The following is a 12,627-nucleotide window of genomic DNA, read 5'->3' as shown; positions in this document are numbered from 1 at the left end:
CAAAGTGCTTTAGTACTTTTCATCTAAAGAACTATGAGTTTTCCGTCAGGAAATGATTTTTCTGATGAAATTTGATGCACATAATTTATAAAGTAAATACAAAGGATTGCATTAAAACATATTTTCCTGTTCTTGAGGCAAGCACTTAGTGTTGATTTACTGATAATTTTAGAAATAAGATATTTTTTCATTATAAGAGTAAAACGTTATAGTAATTGATACTGTATACTTATAATTGTTTTTATTTGTGTCCATGGCTTTTGAGCTTATGGATTGCTTCTTATTGGTACGATAATGATGGTTTATATACATATTTATATACATATGTATAAAAGTATCATAGATGGCTAATTAGTTTTGTGCCTTTTGCATTTCTTCCTAATGAATTTCCTTCTGTGTCTCTTATGGTGTACTTCCTTGTATGTTAGTCATTGAGCTTCTTCTCTTGTTTGCCATACATGTGCAGGGAAGTGTAATCATTTTGGGTATGGAAGTTAATCTGCTATTAAAGTACTTCACCACATGTCCATAGGGAAAAGATTAATGTGTTTAACTACAAGGGGAAAACTAGAAACCCGGAGGAAACTTGAAGGTAGATTAAAAAAACGCATTTCAGGAGAGGCACCAGTGTCTATGTAAATACAAAAATCAACAAACACACAAAACTGTGGGCAAAAATTCAGTTGAAAATGGAGAAACTTGAGAAGTCCTCAAACAAGAATAAAAAATTAAACAGAATTCAAAGTGCAGCATAAGAGATTGCTCAGTAAGCTCTCATTGCATGCCAAATGCACAAAAAACTTGCTATGTGAACTACAAGCATGTACAGGTCATGAGATTTTTAACATTTAACACAGGGAATTAAAAGGAAAATTAAAGATTTAAATTAAAAATGCAAACTTAACCAATACATGGCAGTTCTAGAACAATATTAGGCAGTCCCTTTTAGTTATAGAAGAAACAGTAAATACGTTTGCCTATTTTTAATTATCAGCAGTGTGTTGATACGCATTTTATGAGTAATCTTTTTGCTCTCCTAAATGAATATATTGTCAGTATATTATAGTTTTCAAACCTTATTTGCCTCTGAATAGACAACAGATAAAATTTTAAATTATGGTGAGTTAGTTTTATTATCCAGTTGAAATTATTCTGAAGTATAATTTTAAATGAAAGTGACAGCTTTAAAGTGTTTTGGGGAAGAAATTAAAGTTGTGCATTTGTGTTAAGGCAACCAAGAGCTCTGTCATGCCATGGATGTAATTCAGGGCATCTAGGAATGAAATCTGTTCTTAAAAGAATTGACGGTAGCTTTAGGTTAGCATATAAAATCAGGGTTGGTGATCAGTTGAGTACTTGGCAGCTTGTAGATGTTATGTCATGTAAGTTACACTAGACACAAAGTGTGTACCACTGTGGATAAACAACAACAGGCACAGACTCAAAAGACAGAATCCAAATACAAACAAGCAAGGTGCCAACTTCCTTTCCCCCTCTTCCCCAAGAAGACTTGTAACTAGTGTAGGGAACCTGCTTTGAAGCAGATTTACAGAGGTTAATTGGGCTGGGATGTTTTAGATTATGTTACACATTAATGAAAATGCTGATTTTGAGCTGTCATGACTCCAATGCTTTTTATACCATGATAATTATTTTAAAACTTTGTCTTCTGTGTTGTTGAAAACATTTTGGCAGAAAGCCTGTGTGACCTGATTAAACCTATGAATTGTCAGCTATGATCTATAGTACTCAGAAGAGGTTGCTGACTGGGCATCACTTAGGAAGTTCTTGATTTAAAAGCAAAATTAGATTGAGACTACTGTGCCCAGCCCTGTATTGCCATGTCAATGGCACATTTTTAATACTGTATTTAGTATCCTGGTTTTATAGTTTGCTGGCTATTGCTTAACAATATTCATTTAATAATATATATATTTAAGTATAGCCAGTTACCTCATAATGTATGTATTCCTCTTCTGAAATCACATGATGGAAAAGCCCGTCTAATGTTGTTTATTTTTCAATTTTTGATTACAGCTTGTGAATTAATTATTTTATGGGAATTTTAATTCTGTTTCTCCAACTGTACAGAGAGAGACAGAATAACCACCTTTGGATGAGTTTGTTTTATATCCCTGTAATTATTTTCTTTTTTTCTTAAAACATTTTTTACCCTCTTCCCATTTTATGCTTAAATTATCTAAATCTGGGAAGCTTGGATGATTAAAATATTCCAGGAAGCCAGGGTTACCTTTTTCTAAGGATCTAGTCTGTGGTAAATTGAGGCGGTGGGGGGATATTTAAAATTCTAGGGTGCATGTAAACACTATCTTAAAAATAATTTTCATACTTATTCAAACTTACTGATCAAATGTGAACAATGAAGTTCTCAGCATGAATTGTAGTACACTGATGTTGTTTGATCATTTTCTCGAATAAACAAAATACTCACACTATTTGTCCTCTGTTTCTCGCTTCTTCTCTCTCTGTCTCTCTCTCTCTCTTTCCTTGAAGGTCTCAGCATCAGAGGAGCCCAGGAGGAGGACCCTCCCGATCCCCAGCTAATGAGACTGGACAATATGCTTTTGGCAGAAGGGGTTTCAGGTCCTGAGAAAGGTGGGGGATCGGCGGCAGCAGCTGCAGCCGCGGCAGCCTCTGGAGGTTCTTCAGATAACTCTATTGAACACTCAGATTACAGAGCCAAATTGACCCAGATCAGACAAATCTATCACACAGAACTGGAGAAATATGAACAGGTCAGCAGCCGCCACTCTCATAGTCCTACACAAACCCTCTGTTGCTCTTCTATTAGACCATGCTAACCAATTCTGAGGGCTGTGAGGGGTAGGTGTTAACACAAATTACAAAATAAATAAGGTCAATGCAAAAATCCAAGTGAATTGTTGGATTCATGAAATGAAGACCCTTTGAGATTTTGGAGGAGGAGCGCTACCTATTTTATCCCATCTACTTGTTTTAGTTTTATTCATTCCGCACATTCACGTGCCCTTATTACCACACCTGCAGTCATTCTTCCCTCTCACCTCACCACTTGGTGCTCTTCAAAGCTCTGTATAATTAACATTTATGCACTAGCCTTGTTCATAAGCTTTAATCACTTTTGAAGGGAAGCATTGCACAGTGAGCTTTTCCCTCCTATGCTGTGAGCTCCAGAATCCTCCTGGGAATTAATTCTTATGGATTGTGCCATACTATAGGGAACTTCACCAAGTAAGCAGGTTCCGGCCTGTTTCTCTGAGTATGAGACCTCCCAAGATAATTATGGGTACCCCAGGACAGGGAATGCTAGGCAAGGCATTATGTGCTAAATTCCTTATTAGAAAGAGAATATGGGTTAAAAATCCGGTTCTCAGCAATTATATTAACCATACTGAATCTCAGATAACTTTGATTTTAAGTTGCATCTTTATGTAACACCAAGAAAAAATTAATACTGCTAGTTTAACTATAAAATATTACTGATTATAAAATGCTTTCACATTTCAGAGATGTTAAAATGTGGAGAAAAACAAGAGAGTCTTAGATTTAATGTAACAAAGTAAAATATTGGTGGGTCTTTTTACATATATTTTAGTTGTTAGTTTAATGCTGAAAAGCTGCCAAGTTTGAGGAATTCTCATTTGATAAGATTTGTCATTTGGAAGGTAATTTTAAAAACGTATTAATACATGTACACAAAAATAATGAGAATAGTATTAGATTGAACCCTATGAAATTGCCAAGTTTTGAGGCCAAAAACAGTTGAATATGGTAATTTCATAGAGTTCAACCCCAAATAAGGAATCAGAATCAGCTAGATACTTTTTACCCAGATAAACAGTTATCAACATTTTGCCACTCTTATTTTGTGTACCCAGCCCCAATTTGGTAAGAGTATTTTAAAGCAAGTCTTAGACATCCTATAATTTCACCCATGAGTATTTCACTATGTAGGCAAGTACTTTTTAAAGTCCACACACTTTAGTGTGAAATGGGAGTCCTGGTGAGTTTTGTGTGTGTTTGTGTGTATTTTAAAGACTCTTTTAAAGAGGAGTTTTAAGTTCACAGACCAATTTGAGAGGAAAGAGGAGAGATATCACATATACCTCCTGTCCCCACACATGCATAGTCTCTCCCATTATCAGCATCCCCCACCAGAGGGGTTCATTTGTTAAAATTGATTAACCTACATTGACACATCATTATCACCCAAAATCCATAGTTTACATTAGGGTTCACTCTTGGTATTGTGCACTCTATGGATTTGGATAAATTTATGATGGCATGTACCCATCATTATAGGGTCATGCAGAGTATTTTCACTGCCCTAAAGGTCCTCTGTGCTATTCATCCCTCTCTTCTTTTATTCTTTCCTTCCCACTGATCCCTGGCAACCCCTGATCAGTTTTAATACTGATTTTTTCCCCTCTACGTTCCCTGTATAGTTTCAATTATATATATCGTTGTTTTTTCACATTGCCTTTTCTAATATTCTGGATACAATGGTATTAAGCAAATGCTGAATCCTATCCCAGAGGTGAGTGTGTTTTGAGGAAGAGTAGAAAAATTTATATAGCTTTAAGTTAAAAAGTAGTGTAAATTAATATTATAAGGTGTTTTCTATTTTTGGAATAGGATTTTCTGGGATCTAAAATTGTATGTCTAGTCTCATTTGTAAGAATAACTTCTGGTGGAAAATGTACAAATAAGAATTTTGGAAAAATTATCGTGTGTATGTATGTAAAAATCCCACTTTCTGATTTGACATATGAATAATTGAGAGTAAACAAAATAAGTCATGGTTGAAAAGGTTGCCCCTGAGCATAAACAGTAGAAAATGACTCTTATTTGTAGTATAATCCTAATTGTATAACTTTATGCTAAAATAACTATAACTACTTACTAGATAAACACTACCAGTCACCTTGCATGGAAAGAGATATAATATTAGAGGCCAAATGGCCTGCGTTTTTTGGCTGAGGAATTAAGGTGATTCCTTACTACCTCTTGCCATGTGTCTTTACACCTGCCTCCTTACTTTCTCCATACACTCTGGTGGAAGTTGTGTGAAGCTGGTGTCAGTCAATGACAAGGTCCTGAGTCTCACTGTTTTAGAAATATCCTACAAAATTTTCCATGAGATTTTATGTAACTTTAGCCCCAGCTTATACCAGCATCATATCACCAGGGTTTTTTTGTTGTTGTTTTGTTTTTGGCTTTTAAAATATACATGTATATGCATGTTCTTCATACATTTATCTCTTTTTTTTTTTTTGGTTTTTTTAAATTGAAGATCAAATTGGGAAGCACTGAGTTTAAAAATATATTCATGAATTATTTGTGGATATAATCAGTAGCCTAATAACGATCTAAATATATAGTTCCTTTTTCATTTTAATACTTTCAGATGGAAAAATATAGATATATAAAATCTGTACAGTAGGGACAAATGAATAGATGGGGTATGAAGACTAGTTGGCAGATTCAGCAGAATTTTAATTTACACATTTTCTCCTGTAGGTTTGTAATTGTTTTAGAAGTGATGTAGCAGCACTTAATTCTTTTAAGTTGTCTTTGGGGCTGGCTTTTATAGCTCTTGTGACTGTAGTTCTCCAAAGCTATTAGGATCGGTGCATTTTGACCCAAAACAGTCAACTTTTCCTTTCAGTTCTTTAGGGTACAAGGGCTTTATCTGGATGGTCCTTTCAGAGACATGCTTTGGCATTACAAGAAGGGCTAGGCAGAGCTAAGAAGGGATAGGATTTCTGAAATAGATAGTATTGTAATTTCCATTTTATAGAGGAGAAAATGAGGCTCAGAGAGGGTAAGTGATTTGTCCAATGTCGCACATCTAGTTAGTGTCAGAATCAGACGTTGAAATCAGTTTCTGAAAATGTCTTCCTTTTTCATTGAATTGTGCTGGTACCCATGTAGAACTGGAAAATAATTTAGGTACATTCTGATTTTCTCTGATTTTCCCATGTTGGACTGCATTTGAAATGGGAATAGAGCAGATGGAAAAACAACTTTTTAACTTTTTTTTTTTTTTTAAGACAGAATCTTACTCTGTCGCCCAGGCTGGAGTGCAGTGGTGCAATCTCGGCTCACTGCGACCTCCGCTTCCCAGGTTCAAGCAATTCTCCTGGAATTACAGGCATCCGCCACCATGCCCGTCTATTTTTTTTTTTTTTTGTATTTTTGGTAGAGACGGGGTTTCACTATCTTGGCCAGGCTGGTCGTGAACTCCTGACCTCATGATCCACCTGCCTCGGCCTCCCAAAGGGCTGGGATTACAGGTGTGAGCCACCGCGCCCGGCCAAAAACAACTATTTTACACTTTCCAGAAATTATATTTTTCCTCCTAAAAGTGAACATGGGTACTCTGAGTGACAGAAAGCTTAATAGTAAATAGGAAGAACATATATGTTAAGGCAAAGGCTTCAACAGAAAATTGTGTTGAGTCTTTTAGAAATAAACTACATTAGAATCTTAGAGTTATTCACTCTACTGTGTTTCACAATGAAGCTGTAATGAAAGTGTATCTGAAGACTGTTTAGATTTAGATTGCCATAAAATTAACAAACATCACCACTGCAGTAAATTAAAGTACCTTATAAGCACAGCCACATTTACAAAGCTAAGCAGACAGACTAGAGCTACAGTTTGAGCAAAATTAAATCCAAGCTGCAAGGCTCAGTTTTATGTGTATGTTTTAGAGATGGTATTGTCTTTAAAATCCTGTCTTTTTTCCCTCCAGAAAATTGTTCTTTTATCATATGTCTCTATTACATAGGCTCAGATTTAATGATTCTTGATGATAACCATCTAAAAATTCACTTATAAACACTTTTGAAATATTAGGCATGGGATATATGTTAGGGTAAGGTTCTTGACTATTACTGCCACCCAAAAGGAAACAAAACTATTTTATTTTCTTCTTGTTGATTCTGACACCCAGCAGGAATATGATAATTTTCCAAAACTTGCGGCAAACTGTCTTATAGTACTTCATCTTGGGTACATTGCCTCGCTTTTTAGCTAAGAGACAAATCTAGTTGCTTCTCTGTCTTATTGTTGATTAGCTACAACTTTTGAAAAATGCCTTTACTGTACCTTGCAAATACTTTCTTATGGTTAAAGGACCACTGTTAGAATAGGTGAGTTCCTAGAACTTAAGCCAAGGTTCCTGGGAAGCCTTATTTTTAAGAAGTAAAGGCCTCCTATTGAGCTGGTCTTTCTTGGTTCCTCCAGCACCCTACCAAAAGGAAATGGACACATTGGTTTTTGCAAATGAAATTTGACTTCAACATTTGTTCTCAGTTAAAAAGGAAAAGATATATAATGCTCTATGCAGCTCTCCCACTTTGCTTGTGCCAGAAGAAATGCTTGTACACAGGCAATTCACTCATAATTTACAGCTGCTATAATAGAGATGACATATTGAAAGCTATCTACTATAATTATATTGAAATACATTTTTTGCTGAAGGCAAAAGTGTTGTAAGGGTCCCAACCCTTCCCAAGCATCTGGGAACCTGCTGAGTTCGCAGATGTCATTTGAACTCACCCCAAATCAGGCAAAGCACTGGAACCAAGGAATACACTGAATGTGCTCAGGACCAATCAGGTAGCATTTGGCTACCAGAGGACTTACAGATTGCAGGGGGAATGGAGAATGGGTGAAAATTTAAACTACTGTAAAAGCATATCCTTGTGCTTTTTGAGGTCTCTACATTATGTGCTTAGGTTTGCTGGCAAAATAGCTTTTGCTTGTAAAGGATTTTATTTTTATCAGATTAAAAAATGCTGATGTTTTCACATTAGAGATTGTGCAGCCTGTAAACTCCTAATTCCGTTTTGCTATTTCTTCTTAATGGTTAAGCAGGACAGACAAAAGGATACTACCTGATTTCATGTTCCAAAGCAAGGATTTGTCATTCATTGTTCCAAGGGAAGGGTTTTACTTCTTGTTGACTTTCATGCCTGGACTTTTCCTTGCCTGGAAGGAGGGTTTGGTTTGTTCCCTTTTTTTCCTTTGAGTTACTAGTTTATTGGCTCTATGTACCAATTGTATTTATGACCACAAGCTCGATTAATAAAATTATTTGTTTTATTTAATACATTTGAATACTCTTTTTTTTTTCAACTTCTTTGGAAGCAGTTTTTATACTTATTCAGGCAATGAGGAGGCAGAACTATATTAGATAAAGTGTGGACTTGCTTGCAGAGTAATGACATAAAAATAGTATGAATTTCATAAAATTACCATTTTCATTGTCATCAATAATAACTGTCATTTACTGAGTATTAATTATGCTCCAGACTCTGTGCAAAGAACTTAACATACATTATATAATATAATCCTTATAAAACCCTCATGAGATAGGTCCCTAAACCATGTAATTAGGTAAGAAGTGTTGAGGTACAACAGCTATTTCATCTTTGTGGCTGTTCCTTAGGCATATTGGTCTCATTCTAGTTGGCTTAGAATCTTTAAATGCAGACTTTTATCCCAAAACAAGAAAAATTTGTGGATTTAATAAGCATTCAGTAAATACAAAATCTACCATATTCGACTAGAATTACTTGTGAGGCTGGCGAGACATTTGGAAAATAGTTGCAGTACAAATTTGAGGGGCATCTACTTTTTAAAAGATATTTATTCTTTCTTGTCAAAAGTGGGCTTTAGAATATTATGATCTGTTTACAGTTAGCTTTTCTTGATGGTTGCAAAAGACCAGTTCAGTTTTTAGATCTGATCACTGATCATTATAAAACTTCCCCCAAAATCAGTGCTTGCCCACTGTCTACTTTGCAGTTTTACTTCCACAATATAAACTTAAAGGCAAAAACGAGGTTGAATCTTGAATCCACAATGAAAAAAGCCCCACCACAAAATAAAGAAAACACTGAAAACTTTAATTTTCTGTGTAAACCAAATATGTACAGATATTGAGGAGACAGTTTTGCCAGCCAAAAATATCATTAAAAAGTTATTGAGAATCCAAATATTTTAAATCCTCAATTATTACTTGGTTTGGATTTTTAAGGAGAAAGGAAAAAATGGGAAAGACAAAGACTCATAATAAAAATTGATTGAAAATGCTTTTAACAGATGAAATCTTCCATGCCTTATGTTAACTGTTATTGCAGTGTGTGTTTTAAACACATAAACAAAAATGCATCCTAGGTAGTTTTCAACAGCTGGATTAAAAGAAAAAGGCTTCTGCCAGTACTTCTAATCAGAAAATTCAAGGCATACTTTTATTTCCCAAATATTGCAATTAACCACAGTATATCTGTATTTATATTATGGACATTAACCAGAAAGCTTGTAACTGACAGTTTCACTTGGAAAACACAAGGCAAGGAAAAATTTCTCCAAATGTCTATTTTAATATATCTTATAGACATGAAGTAAGATATGATAAATGTTTGAAGTGAGCATTCTATATTATAAATAGCATCAATGTTAATATGTGGTTGGGTGGCCCTTCCAAACAACTGCAATCATTTGATCATTCTTACTGTGTTTATATGTTTAAAAAATGTATGCCTTTTAAGGAGCTAGGTGATGAGACAGTACTGTGCTCTGCTCTGAACCTGGTACAGATGATGCTGAAATGAGGCTGTAATTTACTTTCACTGGTATAAAGGAAAAAAATCACTGCCTAAAGTGTATGCATCTTTCTTAAGGGTGTACCCAGATTTTAATTATCTAAATGTAAATAGTTAACGAATTTTACTTAGAGTAATGAGCTAAAGTGCGCACTACATAAATGAGATGTTCTAATTAATCATGTATGAACTACTGGTTTAAAGAAAAGCTATGTGAATTCTGTGAATGTTGGGCTATTGCCAAATTGCTCATCAGCATTTGCATTCATAGATGGCTTCACTTAATAAGTCGTGAGACATTCAGCAAATGTTTTAGCAAATTATGAGTTTTTAGATGCAGACACTTTTTTGCTTTTAACCCTTTTTTCTTATATAAGTCTTTGGCTGCTCTTTAGAATCCATAGACAAACACTCATTCTGGAGAGGTTAAAACCCAGCTAGACAAAAACTAAGAAAGCTAATATCTCAGGTGTCATTCACATAGAAGTCTTGAATTATTTGTTAAGATATATGCCCTGTCATAGATGTATGTTACCATAATGAGTGAGCTAGGTTTGTTGGAATTAACAGTGTTACGTGGCATTAGAAACGCTTCCATACTCTAGTACAGCAGTTTTCAAACTTTTCGGTCTTAGGACTTAGACTCTTAACAATTATTGGAGACTTCTGTAAAAGCGTTTGGGTTGGTGGCTTACGTCTATCAATATTTATTATAATAGAAATTAAAACTAGAAAAATTTAAAGTATTTACTGATTATTTTATTAATTTTTTGAGACAGGGTCTTGCTGTGTCGCCCAGGCTGGAGTACAGTGGGGCGAACATGGCTCACTGCAGCCTCGACCTCCTGGGCTCAAGTGATTCTCCTACCTCAACCTCCTGAGTAGCTGGGACCACAGGTGTGCATCATTGTGCCCAGCTAATTTTTAATAATTTCCTGTAGAGATGGGGTCTCACTGTTGCCCAGGCTGGTCTTGTACTCCTGGGCTCAAACATTCCTCCCGCCTCAGCCTCTTGAAGGGCTGGGATTACAGGTGTGAACCACTGCACCCAGCCTATTTTGTTTTATTTTAGAGACAAATTCTCACTCTGTCACTCAGGCTAGAGTGTAGTGGTATGATCATAGCTGACTTCAGCCTTGATCTTCTGGGCTCAAGTGATCCTCCTGCCCCAACCCCCCTAGTAGCTGAGACCACAGGTGTGTGCTACCATGCCCGGCTTAATTTTTAAATTTGTTTATTATAGAGATGAGATCTTGCTGTGTTGCCCAGGCTGGTCTTGAACTCCTGGGCTCAAGCAATACTCCCACTTCGCCCCCACAAAGTACTAAAATTATAGGCATGAGCCACCATGGCCAGCCCTAATTAATTTAAAAATAACAACAAGCTATTATATGTTAACCTAAATAACTTTTTTTAAAAACAAAAAACCTTAAAATTTAGTGAGAAGAATGGCCTTACTTTTTCATCTTTGCAAATTCACTATGGGCTTGACAGAAGTCAGCTTGAGTCTCATATCTGCTTCTACAGTCAACTGTTGTCATATGGTTGAAATAAATGAAAAGCATTTGACCTCACACAGATATGTCATTGCAAAAGAGAAGACGTTAATAGCCTTTTCAGATAATTGTGAATACTATTTTTTTATATTACACCAAAACTTGACAAGTTATAGTTTTGTAAAGGTATGTTGCAACGAGAAGCCTGAAACCATGTCAGTTAACTTTTTGTACTCTGTTTATTTAAGATCACTGGTCTGGTTTTCACTTTGAATGGCTCTTGTACCTATGTGTGCTTTTGTAACATCATGCGTTGATAATTTGGAAAGTACAGGTTTACTGAATTATGCGTATCTTCCAAATTTTGACACATTTCATTATGTAATATCAAAATATCTTGTTTATGGATATCAACTCTGAACTCATCAGAAAGTCTACTGGGAAACTGTTAAGCTTACAATGGTGGATGCAAGTTTTTCAAAATTCTAATTTTCACTTGAAAACTCAAATTTTTTAATTGGCATAATTCTGTCAGCTGTTTTCCTTGGCATGGAAGGCTTACTTGTTTCATTTCTGAGAGAACATCTGCCAAATACCCAACTCCATATAATCATAATTTATCATATTTGTTTTCAAGTAAAAATGATGTTCCATGAAGAAAGTGACTTCTGCTCATTACTTAACCATAAAAGTGCTCTTTCTCAAGACAGTCCTCCTTCAATGTGCAAATACAAGTGCTTTTTTGTGTGCTTCCCATTTGACACACGCAATATTAAAGACATACTCAAAGGTTGATATGTAATAAGATGAATAATTGATATTGCTTCATCAAGGACATTCCTAAGTCAAATGGGCTTTTATTGTGTTTGTGTGAATGTATGGTGGTGAAAAATTTTAAAATATATCAAAGATTAGCTAGCATAGCGTTTCCCAAAGAGTTTTTCCTAGCACGTTGGTCCACAAGGTGCCGTAGAGCTGTGCTGTCGAATATGGCAGCCACTAGCCACTTGTATCTAATGAGCACTTGAAGTCTGACTAGTCTGAATTGAGATGTGCTGTCAATGTAAAATACACACTAGATTTCAAAGAGTACAAAAAAAGAATGAAATACCTCATTAACAGTTTTTTTGTCTTTCTTTGTTTCTTTCTTTCTTAATTTTCTTTCTTTTCTTTCTCTCACTCTGTCACCCAGGCTGGATGCAGTGGCACAATCTCAGCTCACTGCAGCCTCTGCCTCCTGGGCTCAAGTGATCCTCCTACCTCAGCCTCCCAAGTAGCTGGGACCACAGGCGTGCCACCATGTCCAGCTAATTTTTTATATTTTTGGTAGAGACGGAGTTTCACCATGTTGCCCAGGCCAGGATATTTTTTATATATTGGGTTAAGTGAAATATATTGTTGATTAATTTCACCTAATTCTTTGTATTTTATTTTTTAATATGGCTACTGAGAATTTAAAAATTTAATATGTGGCTCACAATGTATTTCTATTGGACAGGATTACTCTAGAGAGA

At 35.5% G+C, this 12,627-nt stretch overlaps 1 protein-coding gene across 2 annotated transcripts in view; it reads left to right on the top strand.

Moving 5' to 3' along the window:
- Nucleotides 1–12,627, top strand: part of PBX3 (PBX homeobox 3) — a 220,809-nt gene that overhangs the window by 166,615 nt on the left and 41,567 nt on the right. For both annotated transcript variants that reach the window (XM_016961669.4, XM_016961670.4), the window contains exon 3: nucleotides 2,515–2,756. In XM_016961669.4, coding sequence (XP_016817158.1) covers nucleotides 2,515–2,756 — 242 coding nt within the window. The remainder of the gene's footprint in view (nucleotides 1–2,514; nucleotides 2,757–12,627) is intronic.

The sequence above is a fragment of the Pan troglodytes genome, chromosome 11 (assembly GCF_028858775.2).
Source record: "Pan troglodytes isolate AG18354 chromosome 11, NHGRI_mPanTro3-v2.0_pri, whole genome shotgun sequence".
NCBI lineage: Eukaryota > Metazoa > Chordata > Mammalia > Primates > Hominidae > Pan > Pan troglodytes.
The sequence above is the reverse complement of the archived record's forward strand: the minus strand, read 5'-3'. Positions and strand labels throughout refer to the sequence as shown.